This window comes from Pararge aegeria, chromosome 2, assembly GCF_905163445.1.
Source record: "Pararge aegeria chromosome 2, ilParAegt1.1, whole genome shotgun sequence".
Taxonomy (NCBI): domain Eukaryota; kingdom Metazoa; phylum Arthropoda; class Insecta; order Lepidoptera; family Nymphalidae; genus Pararge; species Pararge aegeria.
The window spans coordinates 18,255,161-18,268,178 of NC_053181.1; the positions used below are offsets into that span (position 1 = coordinate 18,255,161).

Consider the following 13,018-nt stretch of genomic DNA (forward strand, 5'->3'; position numbering starts at 1 on the left):
CTTTCATATGATTTTAAAGCATATTACATTTTCATGCACACCTAGAAATGCTTAGAAACGTTTGCTTTTAGTTACATTTCACACGAATCATCTGTCATCTTAATATAGGGATGCTCCAACGTTTAAGCCGATCACCTGTTCTGTATATATAAATCGAAGAAATATAAAGAGAAAAGAAAATTTGAGAAAAAACATGCGCTTATCTTGCTTTTAATAACAGTAAATCGTATACAAAAAAAATAGCTTTCATTTACTATTCAAAAATAAAAATAGAAAGCCTTAAACTACTTAAATATATTTGTATCAAGCGTAGCAAAGTAACAACGCAGTATAAGTCCCATTTTCACTTCAAAATAATCTTCAGTAACTCCGCATACTTACGTCACACTAAAATCTCATTACGATCATCCTCCTCAACGAATCACATTTCTGATGCTTATTGTAGGGAGCCCGGAGCAGAAGCTACGCCACCTGCGTCTCCCAGTGCTGCGAGGAGGTCGAGAGATGACGACGTATTCTTACGACTGACAGGTGCCGCGCCTGATAACGCTCCTCAGGGCACCGTCAAGGAAGTTTCCGTTAAGGTATTCTTAACACAAATGCTAATTCACAAAATATACTAACAGCTGTTTCTTGTACTTTTTAGACAGAGAAACTGGTCCAAATCAGGCCCCAAGTCTGCTATTACTATAACTGTGTATCAGTGGTTTTTCAATAACACAAAGTATTCATTTATTTATACACTTATTTGCACACAGCTACAAGTTCAGGAAATAAAACAAAGATAAAAACAAAAAAACCAGAAGCAAAGGCGGCATTATCGCTTACTCGCGTACTAATGACACAAAAACTTAAATAAAAAACGTTTTGTAATGTAAAATAATTAGACTGTAAATAAAACTTCGAATGGTAAATTTCCCACAATAAGAAAGCCTGAATTGTGGGTGCCTATTCAAGTTTACTTCTCGCTCATTTACCGAAGTTTTTCACAATTTATTTTTAAGGAAAAGCGTGCTTTATTTGATTCCAGGTCCTTGTGATCCATTTAAACAAGCGACCCATTAGACAAACAAAACTTGAACACAAAATAAGCAATATACAAGTTTTTTACACTTTTGATAACTTTGAAATATTTAATCACTTATTTATTGATTACATAGGTGCGTAGCGATCATTCGTTTTATCGTTTTGTTTATTGCAGCGCACAAATTTGGGTGTTGGCAGCAATGTAAGCGGGAATAGTTCGTGGCTGCAATGCACCCACGTGGCTGAAGGACACGTAGGCGCCGCACTGACGCTCGCAGTAACGCCGCTTGCTCTCTACAGCGGAGGAGTCGGTATGTGTTTTGGAAACTGGTGCCAATTCCGTAGGTTTTTCAGCCCGAAGCAAAAACGAAAAGCTGTTATAATTTTGGTATGTGTGTATGTCTGCCTGTGGCGTCCAACGGATGAACCGAGATATATTTTGTTTTCTTTTTTTTGTAAGGTGAATAAGTCTGAAAAGTTCTCAGCTATATTTCACGAAAATGGTTCAAGATGGCGACCGCCACAAAATGGCTGTATAAAACGAAAGGGCTATTCGAATTCTTTAAACTATAATAAATAATGGTTGCCACAAAATGGCCAATTACATTTTTTTGCACAATTCCCTCAATTTGGGTATCAATAAAAATACTATAAAATATGACAGATTTCAAATCCAAGATGGCCGCCACAACAAAAGGTGCATTACTTTTTTTTTACAACTTACAATCGAATATCAAATGAAAGAGCTTGACTAGTAGAATACTTACACGATAATAGAACTTACACGATATTGGAAGTCGGGAGATTTAAATTTTACAATTTCGCTCTTAAATGCAATTTTGTGAGGGGTATGGTTATATTAGCCCCATTTCCCTAATCAGTTTCCAAGCGGCATCGTACCGAAATGCTAAATCGCTTTGCGGTTCGTCTTAGTAGGTAGGGTTATAACTAGCAAAGGCCGAAGCCTCCCACTAGACTAGACCAGAGAAAAGTCACTGCCACTTCCACTTTAGCTTCGCGACTCTTTCATTTGGCATTTATAATATTTTTAAAATAATGGTTGAAACAAGCTTTGAAGCGGTAATAGCCCAGTGGGTAAGAGCTCGACTTCACTTTCGGGAGGTCAAGTTCGAATCTCAGCACGCACCTCTTAACTTTTTGAAGTTATGTGCGTTTTAAGTAATTAAAACATCACTCGCTGCAACGAAGGAAAACATCATGAGGAAAACTGCATGCATGAGAGTTCACGATAATGTTCTCAAAGGTCTGTTGAGTCCACCAACCCGCACCGGGCCAGCTGGTGAACTACGGCCTAAACCCGTTCTCATTGTGATGAGACTCGTGATATGATGAATGGTTCTTTGTCATCAGACCGCACCGTTCGCGGCTGGGACCTATCGGGCGGGAGGGAGGCGTGGCGCGCGTGGTGCGGAGGTGCCGTGGCGGCACTTGCGGCTGACTCGCGCCTCGTTGCCGCTGCTGCGGGTGCGGCCGTCAAACTATTCGACACGAGGACTAGCGGGCCCAACGCTGTTCTGTGGTGAGTCTCGATATCGATATCTATACTTATACTAACGTCAGTATGCCGTCACGTTAAACGGCATGTCATTCACTTATGCCGTCATGTCACTGCTCGTCTCCCTTGTTTCCGCACGTATACCAAATATAATTTTAGTAACTAAACTCAAATTTGAATGAATGAATGAATGTACTTTTACTGTACACCACATAAAAAAGAAACGTATAACAAAACAACGTATACAATGTGGCAGTCTTATAGCTTTATAGCGATTTCTTTCAGGCAACAGATGGCGAAGAATATAAATACAGAAAATAGGTAGGTGGTGCATACACCCGTAATAAATATTTCATTACTTAAAGAAATCTATATATGTAATATATATAAAAGTATATAACTATACTTGTAGCTAAATACAAACAAATAAATAACTAGCAATATTAATATTATGTATAAAAAAAGTATTTAATTAAAAATAATTAAATTAATTAAATATGATTTTTATGACTATATAAATTTTATAATGTTTCGTAGGTCATCAGGTGCTGTCGGTCCAACGGCTGCGGTGCGCGGAGGCGAGGCGGCGGTGACAGCTATATCTTTAGCCTCCACGAGCCGCTTGTACACTGCTGCCGGGGAAAAGTTGCGGCTATGGGACTTGCGAATGTGAGATATTATTTTTATAAATTTATTAATACATAAGCCTATTTGGCGGAGTATTACGTATTCATAATAATACTCAACTTTTGTCCCACAACTTTTAGATTATTTTGATTTATACTTTTGAATGAACGCAATTGTCATACAAATTACGCAGTGAGAGCCGTCAGTTGTGTTTACATTTAAGCGGTCATCGATTACTTTCCCCTCAGTCAGTTTTCTTGGAATTCATGTTACGTTGAACACACTAAATATGTTAAGTCTTTAGTGAGTCGGCATACTAAAATGCAGCGAATGCGTGAAACCTCTACATTAAAGGCCCTGTTAATGCAGAGGTTTTATGGCTGTCTGCTATATTATTGACAAAATTTTTAAGAATTCTTCAATTCATCAATACGTTCCGCACGCAGGCAATTTTGACGTATGTGCGTGCAGATTATGTTTGCGAACCCGTGCGTGCTTTGTGCGGACACGGAATTTACAATGTATTTTCTCTGTAGGCTGGAGTGCGTATACAAAGCGTGGTCGGGGCACGCTGCAGCGGTCATGTGCCTCGCTCGGGAACCTTTATCCAGCGGAGACCGTCTCGCTACGGGCTCGAGGGACCATTGCGTGCGCGTGCACGACTTGCAACATAATAGTGGTATGTACTGACAAATAACTAAGCGTATCCATTATTTAATATAATATTATAAATGCGATCGTCTAATAGTGCGTGTCCAAAATCCTTCAGTGCCTAAATACTAAAGTCTTCGAAAAGTGTTGCCATTAATGACTTACAGATCTGAAACGTAGTCGCTTACTATGGGCATCATAAGAAGGCTCAGACACACTCGACGGGAGATGGAGAGAGCAATGCTAGGAGTATCTCTACGTGATCAAATCAGAAATGAGGAGATCCGTAGAAGAACTAGAGTTACTGACATAGTTCAGTGAGTGACAAAGACGAATTTGCAATGGGCAGGGCACATGGCTCGGAGAATCGACAGACGTTGGGGTCTTAAGATGCTGGAATGGCGACCCCGCACCGGTAAACGCAGCGTAGGTCGAACCCCAACGAGGCGGACAGATGACATCAGGCGGGTCGCTGGGAGCCGCTGGAGGCAACTAGCCCTGTGGATTGTGGAAGTCCCTACAAAAGACTTATGTCCAGCAGTGCACGTCAATTTGTTGAATTGATGATAATAGTGTGTTTGTTCCTTAACGCCCTAAGCCATCAATGAACTCGATTTTTAGCATAGAGTTTGTTGAAAAAACGGGGAATAACATAGGTTACTTTTTATCCCAGGAAAAGAAACCGCGATAAACGTAGATAAAAAACTATACGTAGATAAACGTAGATAATAAACTATATAGAAAAACGTAGATAAGCGGCCCAAAAAATTGTAGACTTAGATTAGAAAATATATCCTAAAAACTCTTGTATTTCCGCCAAATTTGTAACACCGAAAATAGATTAATTAAGCTATATTGCATATGATACTTTAACTATGTTGTTCTCTTTGGTGTAGGGACATGGGAGGCATGCAACCGTCGACAATTGGAACCGCCACACTACGACGGCGTACAAGCTTTGTACCTACGTGGTAACTTCCTCTACAGCGCATCACGTGATTCGAGCCTCAAATGCTGGTCTTTGACGGATAACGCGCTCACTCATGTACGTAGCTCTAAAGGCTGATTTTTCAATCACCATATAATCTTTTACTGAGGAGTGAAGGTGATGTTTTGACCTTTGATGATGAGAAAGGTTTGGGCCATAGTCCACTACGCTGGCCATGTGCGTTTGTAGTCTTCAGACATTGAGAACATTATAGAAAACTCGCAGGCATGCAGTTTTCCTCACGTTGTTTTCCTTCAACGTTAAAGCAGGTCATATTCAGTTGTTTAGAAAGCACCTCACTTTGACTAGTTAGAGGCCATTTTGACGCTATAATAATAGTGTCCTTGGAACTAAATTCGAATGACTAAAACCACGATATTATTAGTGCCAGTGGCAATCGTATGAAACATTTAGCGCTTCAGATGCGTAAAATTAAAGCTTTAATTTGCATAAGGACAACTGGTCTAATGTGTTAATAATATAGAGATCAGTGGAACCTCAATAGCCTAATAAAAGGTAGCTATATCTCCTGCGTATCTATTAGCTTTATTGACTTTGTACGCAAAAAATACGTGTACGCATTTGAGTAATACGCACAAGTATTTTGCGTACAAACACGTCTGACGCTGGCCGGCGCACGCGCGTGACTGTGAACACATCAATGAATTACTTGTACATTGGCGTGTCTTTTTGTGTGCAGAGCGTGATGAACGCCCACAAAGGATGGGTGACGGGACTATGCGCAGTGGGCACGGGGCTCGCGAGCTGTGGCCGGGACCAGGCGCTGCGACTGTGGAGCGGGACACTGCGCCCCGCCGCCCCGCCCGCGTCACTGCCCGACGCCCCGCACACACTCGCCGCGTGTCCCGCCACGCACACACTCTACACGGCCGGCAGGTGAGCTATCCGATACAATCAAGGAAGAAGGAACATGAGTCCGGGGGACCCAGCACAGCGGGCGTCCTGCAGAAAATTCTAGATAGTTCCGCAGCCCCCTCTATGTGTTCGGAGTGGTCACTATGGTCTGTTTTAGATAGAAATCCTAATAAGTCAAATGTCTAAAGTTTATTTAACACCCTAGATAATTGCTCCATCTTAATTGTAAGAACTACATTCGTTTACCTTAAACTAAAAATAGGAGGGTTTCAAATGTGCCCTAATCCATAACCATATCCAATAGAAATAAAATATAATTTATGAAAATTTTCCCATTTCCATTTCACAATAGGAAACAATGCGATACTTGGAGTACGCAACTTAAATCATATAGACCCATTTTATACTGATTTTGGAATTCTATAACATTTGAAATGCAAAATGCTCTTCAAATGCAAGCGTTCAAAACTCATGCTCTACAGCATAATGGTTTCGGCACTAGCGCCCGATTGAACGTTTGTTTGCTCTCTTGTAGATACTGATATATCGGTATCTCCAAGAGAGCATAAACAGTCAGACTATGTGAGGTATTCCTCACATGGTCAGACTGTTTATTATGAAAACATTGGACATATTTATAAGAGTAACTCAGAGTGTCTTACAAAAGTCAATAGTGCCAATTCTGTTGTACACAAATCTCTAAGCTTAACTAACTTGACAGATCTAAAAGTAGGGCTATCCTTTTCTATAGGTAGCTTTGTGACAAGGAAAGCCCTACTAGTAGAGTAGCAGTAACAGTAGTAACAGTTTCCAGCTAACTTTAACAATTACTTACCTTCAAAAATTTTACTTTACGAAGGAGATGGACGGTATCAGTTACAACTTTAGGTCCAAACTGAACATGGATTAACATACCTTATTGGTAGATTAAGATTAAGAATTAATTGCAAAATTGCGGTTTACTTTATTTTGTTTCCAGATTTTAGAGGTATATGGTTATTCAAAGATTGATGAATTTTAACAAATGAATTTGTATGTTTAAAACCAATTTTGACCATCTCCTTAAATACAACGATTTCCCCTTTTGACTAAATCAAAAGTAGTATAATTTACCCCTTCTGTAATAATGGTACTAAAGCATTTTTTGTTTGAATTTAAAAGTAGTTCAAATAATAAAAGTGTTGATGTTAACATGTGAGTGTGTTGCAGCGGCGGCGAAGTGCGCGCGTGGCGGCTGGTCTCCGAGCCCTGAGCGACACAGGTGCACACACAACACTGCACTACCAACAAAAATACCCACACACAAACACAAAATACCCACATTTTGCTATCAAAAGTCTTTCATCTTTGCACTCTAAATGTTGATTAGGAATGTGCCTTATTACCTCAAATGTAACCGAGATCCAAAAGCTCATAAAATGATTACATATTTAAAAGAGTAACTTGTAGCATATGATCTTTGTAAAAAAACAGTATGTGATCAAACTTAAAAGCTATTGAAAAGTACTGGGAGAAGTACAGAGTTCGTGAAGAACAGACTTTATTAAAGTTATTGTGTCATTTTGTGAACTATTTTTTTAGACAAAAAGTCTAAAAAAAAAGTCCACAAAACGACATATGTCGTACTTAGATTTTGTTAGCAAAAACTTTCTCGCCTCTCCGTAATAATATTGTAACATAATGTGCTTTTTACACTCAAGTTCAGTCAAGTTTCATTCTTTGGTAACGAAATCATGAATTATTCTTAAAATGGTAATGAGAGAAAAAAAAAGGTTTGAAACTTACAGTACCCATGCACAAGATTCTAACATGCTTATTATTCATTTGTGGTGGAAGTTCCCTTCTTACTCATTTGTGGTTAAACCATAAAATGAATAATTTTATATTTTGATTTTATTAAAGCATCTTTATTGCACTTTAAAGAAGCAAGAGCAAAATAACAAAATTACATATAAAACTTTGTGAATGGCGAATAACAAGGCCAGCACAGTTAAATGGTGGCAGCAGCGTCTCGTGCAAACGCCCTAAATATTCTCTCGTATTATCAATATGTCTATGAATTAGCTTAGTTTTATAATCGAACGCATGAAACTGTCTTATTGAAAAGAGTCCCTAAAGATCATCCAATTAATTTATGGAAAGAATTGACTTGCTGACGTACAAATATAAAAAGAAATAGTTGGTACTAGACAAAGAAAACGCTTTCATATAATGTAAAAAACTATTCGTTAAATGGTGGAGTCGTATTATATCCTTCCTTTCGACAAACACACACTCACACTGGGCCACTGCATTAACATCACGGACGATCTACAAGCTTATTGGTATTATCTACAAAATTGACTTTATGCTTCTTTACACAGTAAGTATGTTTATGATTTGAAAGAAAGACCGAATACGCCATTTTCTATTGAATATACGACAGTTATAGTTCGTACATATTCGTACAAAACATCACAGTTAAATAATTATTTAATTTATATAATAACTTGCGACGATGAAATATATATATTTTTTTAAGTGTGCTTAGTTTTCGGTAAGTCTCTGAGATTTTGCTTTTTTTTTTAATTCAACATTTAAAATTTAGTAGGTATGTTTGAATTCTATTTATGTGCAAATGAATATGGAGTCGAACAACTACATACTCAAAAGTGTATCAACATTGTGTTTAAACGTATGCAAAGCCATCTCTTGTATTATGTTCAAGGACACATCTAGAAGAATGCACCATTTTTATACATTCACAATGTTTGGCTTTATGAGGATGATGGGATATTAATGGGCTGATTTTTTTTATGTAGATCTGTAGAATCTTGAGAGATTCTTGAGAATCTTGTTAGAGACAGAGAAATGGCGTATTCGTTATTTTATATAAAACACCATCGTCAGTCGTGTTCGTGCACGCCCTGAGTCCACGCTTACTGCGCACGCGTCGTCGCCGCTTCACTCATTAACGGCAAATGATTGCTTTGCTGAATCGTTGTATGCACCAGTACTATTTACTCGTTGCTCACTTTTTTAGTGGTTGCAGAACGAGACTGTTTTATGTTTGATGCACTTGCACTATATATTATAAGTAAATCGATGGGATATATGAAACCTCAAATTTAACCAAGATCCGGAAGTCTATAGAAAGTTATTACCGAAATTTAGATACCTACAAATATTAAAGCTATTCAATAATATTGGGAGAAGTTAGAGTGAGTTTGTAAAGCACAGACCTAACTGACGAAATTTGCTCATTGAAAATAACAATATATTTTCCAGGAAAGGAACAATTAATACGGTTTTTAAGTAAGAAATAGAAGATTTATAATCTACGTTCGAAGTCAAGAATTTATTAAGGAAAGTTTGCTATAAACAAATTATGCATTTAAAAAATACTATTTTGAGGCAGTTCATTGAATTATAGTGTTCTTTAGAAATATATTTAGGGTACTATGTAGAGGAATATAATCATGGCAGAAATACTGCTTTTTTAGTTTACTCTCGTGGGCAACGAGTCTTAAGTACAGGTTTACAAACAGCTTGAGCCCCTAGTGTAGCCTACTACAACGAAGAGTTGACAATAAGAAATATTTACTATATAGGGGCTGTATAAAGGCTATAGTGATTGAAGATATAAACGAGTGCTACATACCACTCGCTTACAGCTCAGATACAGTATTACCTGTTTTGTTAACTCTTCCTGGTCGAAACCTTCCAAAGGTTTCGATTCTAACGTGACACCGGAGTTAAAATTTGTAATTTTGTATGGATTTCCAATTTTCTTACTTCGGTAAATCTATTCCAAATTGACTAATTAAAGTAACTCAGCTGGCTGACAATTTTTTCTTGATAGTTGCTAATTAGTGGTCTGCCGTCTCACACAAAACTGCCACTTGGGCATGGCAGTACTATTTTAAATGACGGATCGGGGACATTAGCAACCTTCCATACAATCATAGTCTTGCTTTCCCGGTGTCATGTTAACTAAATACACTAGGGTCTCTGTTCTCTTCAGAATATTTCTTGAGTTTTTCTTCTTACTTCTGACTAACCACATTTTACTTCACACTATTTTCTACCGGAACCCTAATTCCATATGACATTGAAATCGCAGCTAAACGCACGGAGCATATGTGTAGACTCAGAATCCACATATTGCCAATAAACTTAACAGATTAACTACAAAATTGACAAATTAACCTTAAATATAACAAATTAACTTCTGTAGTGACAAAAATAACTTTTAAATTGACAAATTTACTTGTAAATTGTGGAATCAATTACATAAAAGGCAAAATAACTCTGGGACAGAGTCCGAAGTATAATATTTTTTATCTATTCGAAAGCGTGGAAGTTAACTACGATTTCTTCTATAATAAAGAAGGATATCCATCTAGTTACAATACTGGGAAACTGTATTGTATCTGGAGATAGTGTTCTTTAGATTCCATACATATAGTTCTTAACTTACACGATCGAATAAGTAGAAAATTTAACACCAGGTACCCAGTTGCTAATTCGCTGCCTGTCATTTCAAACAAAAATAAACTCGGTTTGATATCAGAAATCACATATACTAACTACCACTAGTGCACGATTAGATTTCAATTTCATGCGGAATAAGGACCCAGCTTTCAGTGTCAACGAATCACATCACATCATCTCTTGTTAAGTACTGTTCTGTAATCGTATCTAGATAAAAGCTTACGTTGTAGCGATGTTATTAGATTGGAAACATGTTTATTGACTCGGTTGAGTTATAGTGTAAGTTTGTGGTAAACCTTTTAAATACCTAACATTTTCTTTGGTACACGAGTAAATCGATATTTAAGTAACTTTGGTTTAATAGCTTCCAATCCATACTTCATAGTATTATAATGTTAAATATTAATGGATGCAATTAATAATCAAAGCTTTAGGTACGTAGAAGTACTGAAAAATACCTATAATGTATTTCCCCATTTGTAGGTCAGAATATTAGGTATAGCAACATCAATTCTATTTGTTGATTCCTTAAAGTAGAAGTACCTACTTGTATTGGTAAAGATTGCCTTAAATGTTTGTATCACCTTTTTATTAAGTAATTTAAGTTTTGAATTAAGTTTCATTAACTTGTCTATGCTTCCATTTTTTTTTAATCTTATAATTTATTTCCTCTCTTCGTATAAGATTTTCACAATCGTCTCAATTCTGAGTATCAAAACACTGTTAACCACAGTAAAAGGAACCTAATGCTATTCTTCTTAAAGTATAATTTTCCATACTACTTATTTTTATGCTTAAGACGTTCCGCAAAGAGCGCTGGCACCTTCTGTGTAGACGAAATTGAGCTTTCAGATTAGAGAAATGAGATTTATTTTACTACTTTAGTGTTTTTTGGAAAAAAATAGTGTTGTCGTCGAGTATCGTATTCGACACCGACGATTTTTTTTCATATTGGTACCAAGGGTCCTTTTACGCTATAGTTATTATTATAAACCAGAACGCAGTAAGCCCGATCACTTAAATGTATTTGTACAATTTACGTTCATGTGTCGTTTTTGTATGTTTCAATATCAATTTGCAAAGTATTATTTCTTTTTTTCCTTATATTAGATATCTTTTCTTTTCAACTATGAACACGAAAATGTTACTTACTTGTTTCACATTTACCGAATAATTATAACTTTATTGTAAGAAGTTTTTCGAACTGATCGAATTTATTGCAAATTAATTTATTGATGTAATTGGACTAAAAGATAATTAGTCATGTTAATAATTATTATCAATATTATTTTGAGTAATTCCCCCTCCAACAAATCGACCCTTAACTATCGCACTATACAAATGTTGTTCTCTATATCCAATAGTATTTCATTGATTTAAATAAATGTAAAGAAACAATTATTCACTCACGTTTGCTAATGAGTTGATGGAAGTATGTGTGCTGAATATAATATGAAATTAATGCTATATTCCCTCAGCACGGGTCGCGTGCGGTGCTGGCGACTTCGCCCCACCAGCTCGGCGAGGTGACAGTCGCCCGCGGCGCCGCCGGAGCCCCGAGCGCGCCGAGCCTGGCGGTGACCCTCGCATTCATCAGGTCTGGACACACCACGACTCTCCGACACTCAACCATCGGACTTGCCTTGGGACTCAAAGTTCGATCGCCTGCGTAGCATCAGCATTTGAAAGAAAATCCATTACTCAATGGAACCCTTGCCTTGTGAATTTAGGTATGAATATCGGCCCAAATAGTATAAAAACGCCAAAACAAACAAAATATACTCTAAGAATGAAAGTTTCACGTTCTGGCCACGGGATAAATGCCAGTCACTAGACGGTTATGCGGTTGCGTATAGCCATTCATATACATAACATGTCTACAAATTGTAAATTAATTTATACCGATTTAAAGTCGTGTAAAAATCATAATATATGACCTGTGGTACGAAAAAATACGTATCGCCCAACCAGCGGTCTGACGACCAATTATTTGTTTCCTTTATATAAAGAAAAGTACATCTTGATCTTAAGTATGTACCCAGTTGACAAAGCAAATACGATTAAATAACTTCTAACTTTATCGATATAAACATGACAATAGTTTTGGCCGACAATACGCTGAAAGTAGCTAGCGATAGATACCACGTAGAAAATACGGTGTTGAATAGTTCCTTAAATAAATATTTGAGTTCCAATTAAATGTTTTGTCAATACGGAATTTTTAAATGTTAAAATGCATTAATCGACTAAATAGTATTCATACATCCATCACGTTTTACTATTTGTCTATGCTACAGTAGCTGTCCTACTGTGCAAGTGATAGCAATACATTTTTAAACATACAACACGGATAAACACTTAGATAAATTATAACGTATCCGCTGCGCTTCAACTAGATAGTCTTACTTCAGAACAATAACTCTTGAATACGGCGAGTTTGGATTGTTGGATTGAAGATATTGTCAGTTACCACACAAAATCTTGTCTTTAGCTGCTATCACAGATGGCGTTAGTGGTAAAATAAATGCATCTATGGTTGTGCGATTAAAGAAATTTAAGATCTTCATATCAATCTTATCTTTCAATTTTATTAAGCATTCCATATGATTTATCGCATCAAATTATTAAGTAGATACTGTTTTGTGGATGTCGCTTAGAAAACATAAATACGTAAAACACTAACTCGGGTCCGCCGACTTCAGCGCAGTTATTTATTGCAGCTTTTTACTATGCGCCGGACTATTTAATGGGAACGCAGAGGAGACTTATTAACCTGTGGGTAAATAATCTATTTATGGAATCCATTCAAGGCAACATCATTTCATTCATGCTATGTCATTATCATTCATAACATATCATGT

The 13,018-nt window shown here is 37.0% G+C and overlaps 1 protein-coding gene across 3 annotated transcripts in view; it reads left to right on the forward strand.

Moving 5' to 3' along the window:
- Positions 1–13,018, forward strand: part of LOC120631780 (kinesin-like protein KIF21A) — a 99,681-nt gene that overhangs the window by 83,073 nt on the left and 3,590 nt on the right. Inside the window, exons 22-30 of one of the 3 annotated variants that reach the window (XM_039901472.1) lie at positions 446–584; positions 1,202–1,337; positions 2,398–2,566; positions 3,080–3,211; positions 3,706–3,848; positions 4,717–4,865; positions 5,509–5,705; positions 6,894–6,945; positions 11,636–11,690. In XM_039901472.1, the coding sequence (XP_039757406.1) occupies positions 446–584; positions 1,202–1,337; positions 2,398–2,566; positions 3,080–3,211; positions 3,706–3,848; positions 4,717–4,865; positions 5,509–5,705; positions 6,894–6,936 (1,108 nt within the window). In that variant the 3' untranslated portion in view covers positions 6,937–6,945; positions 11,636–11,690. Of the gene's footprint in view, positions 1–445; positions 585–1,201; positions 1,338–2,397; positions 2,567–3,079; positions 3,212–3,705; positions 3,849–4,716; positions 4,866–5,508; positions 5,706–6,893; positions 6,946–11,635; positions 12,813–13,018 lie in introns of those variants that run through there. The other 2 variants (XR_005659065.1, XM_039901462.1) reach the window with 2 other exon arrangements.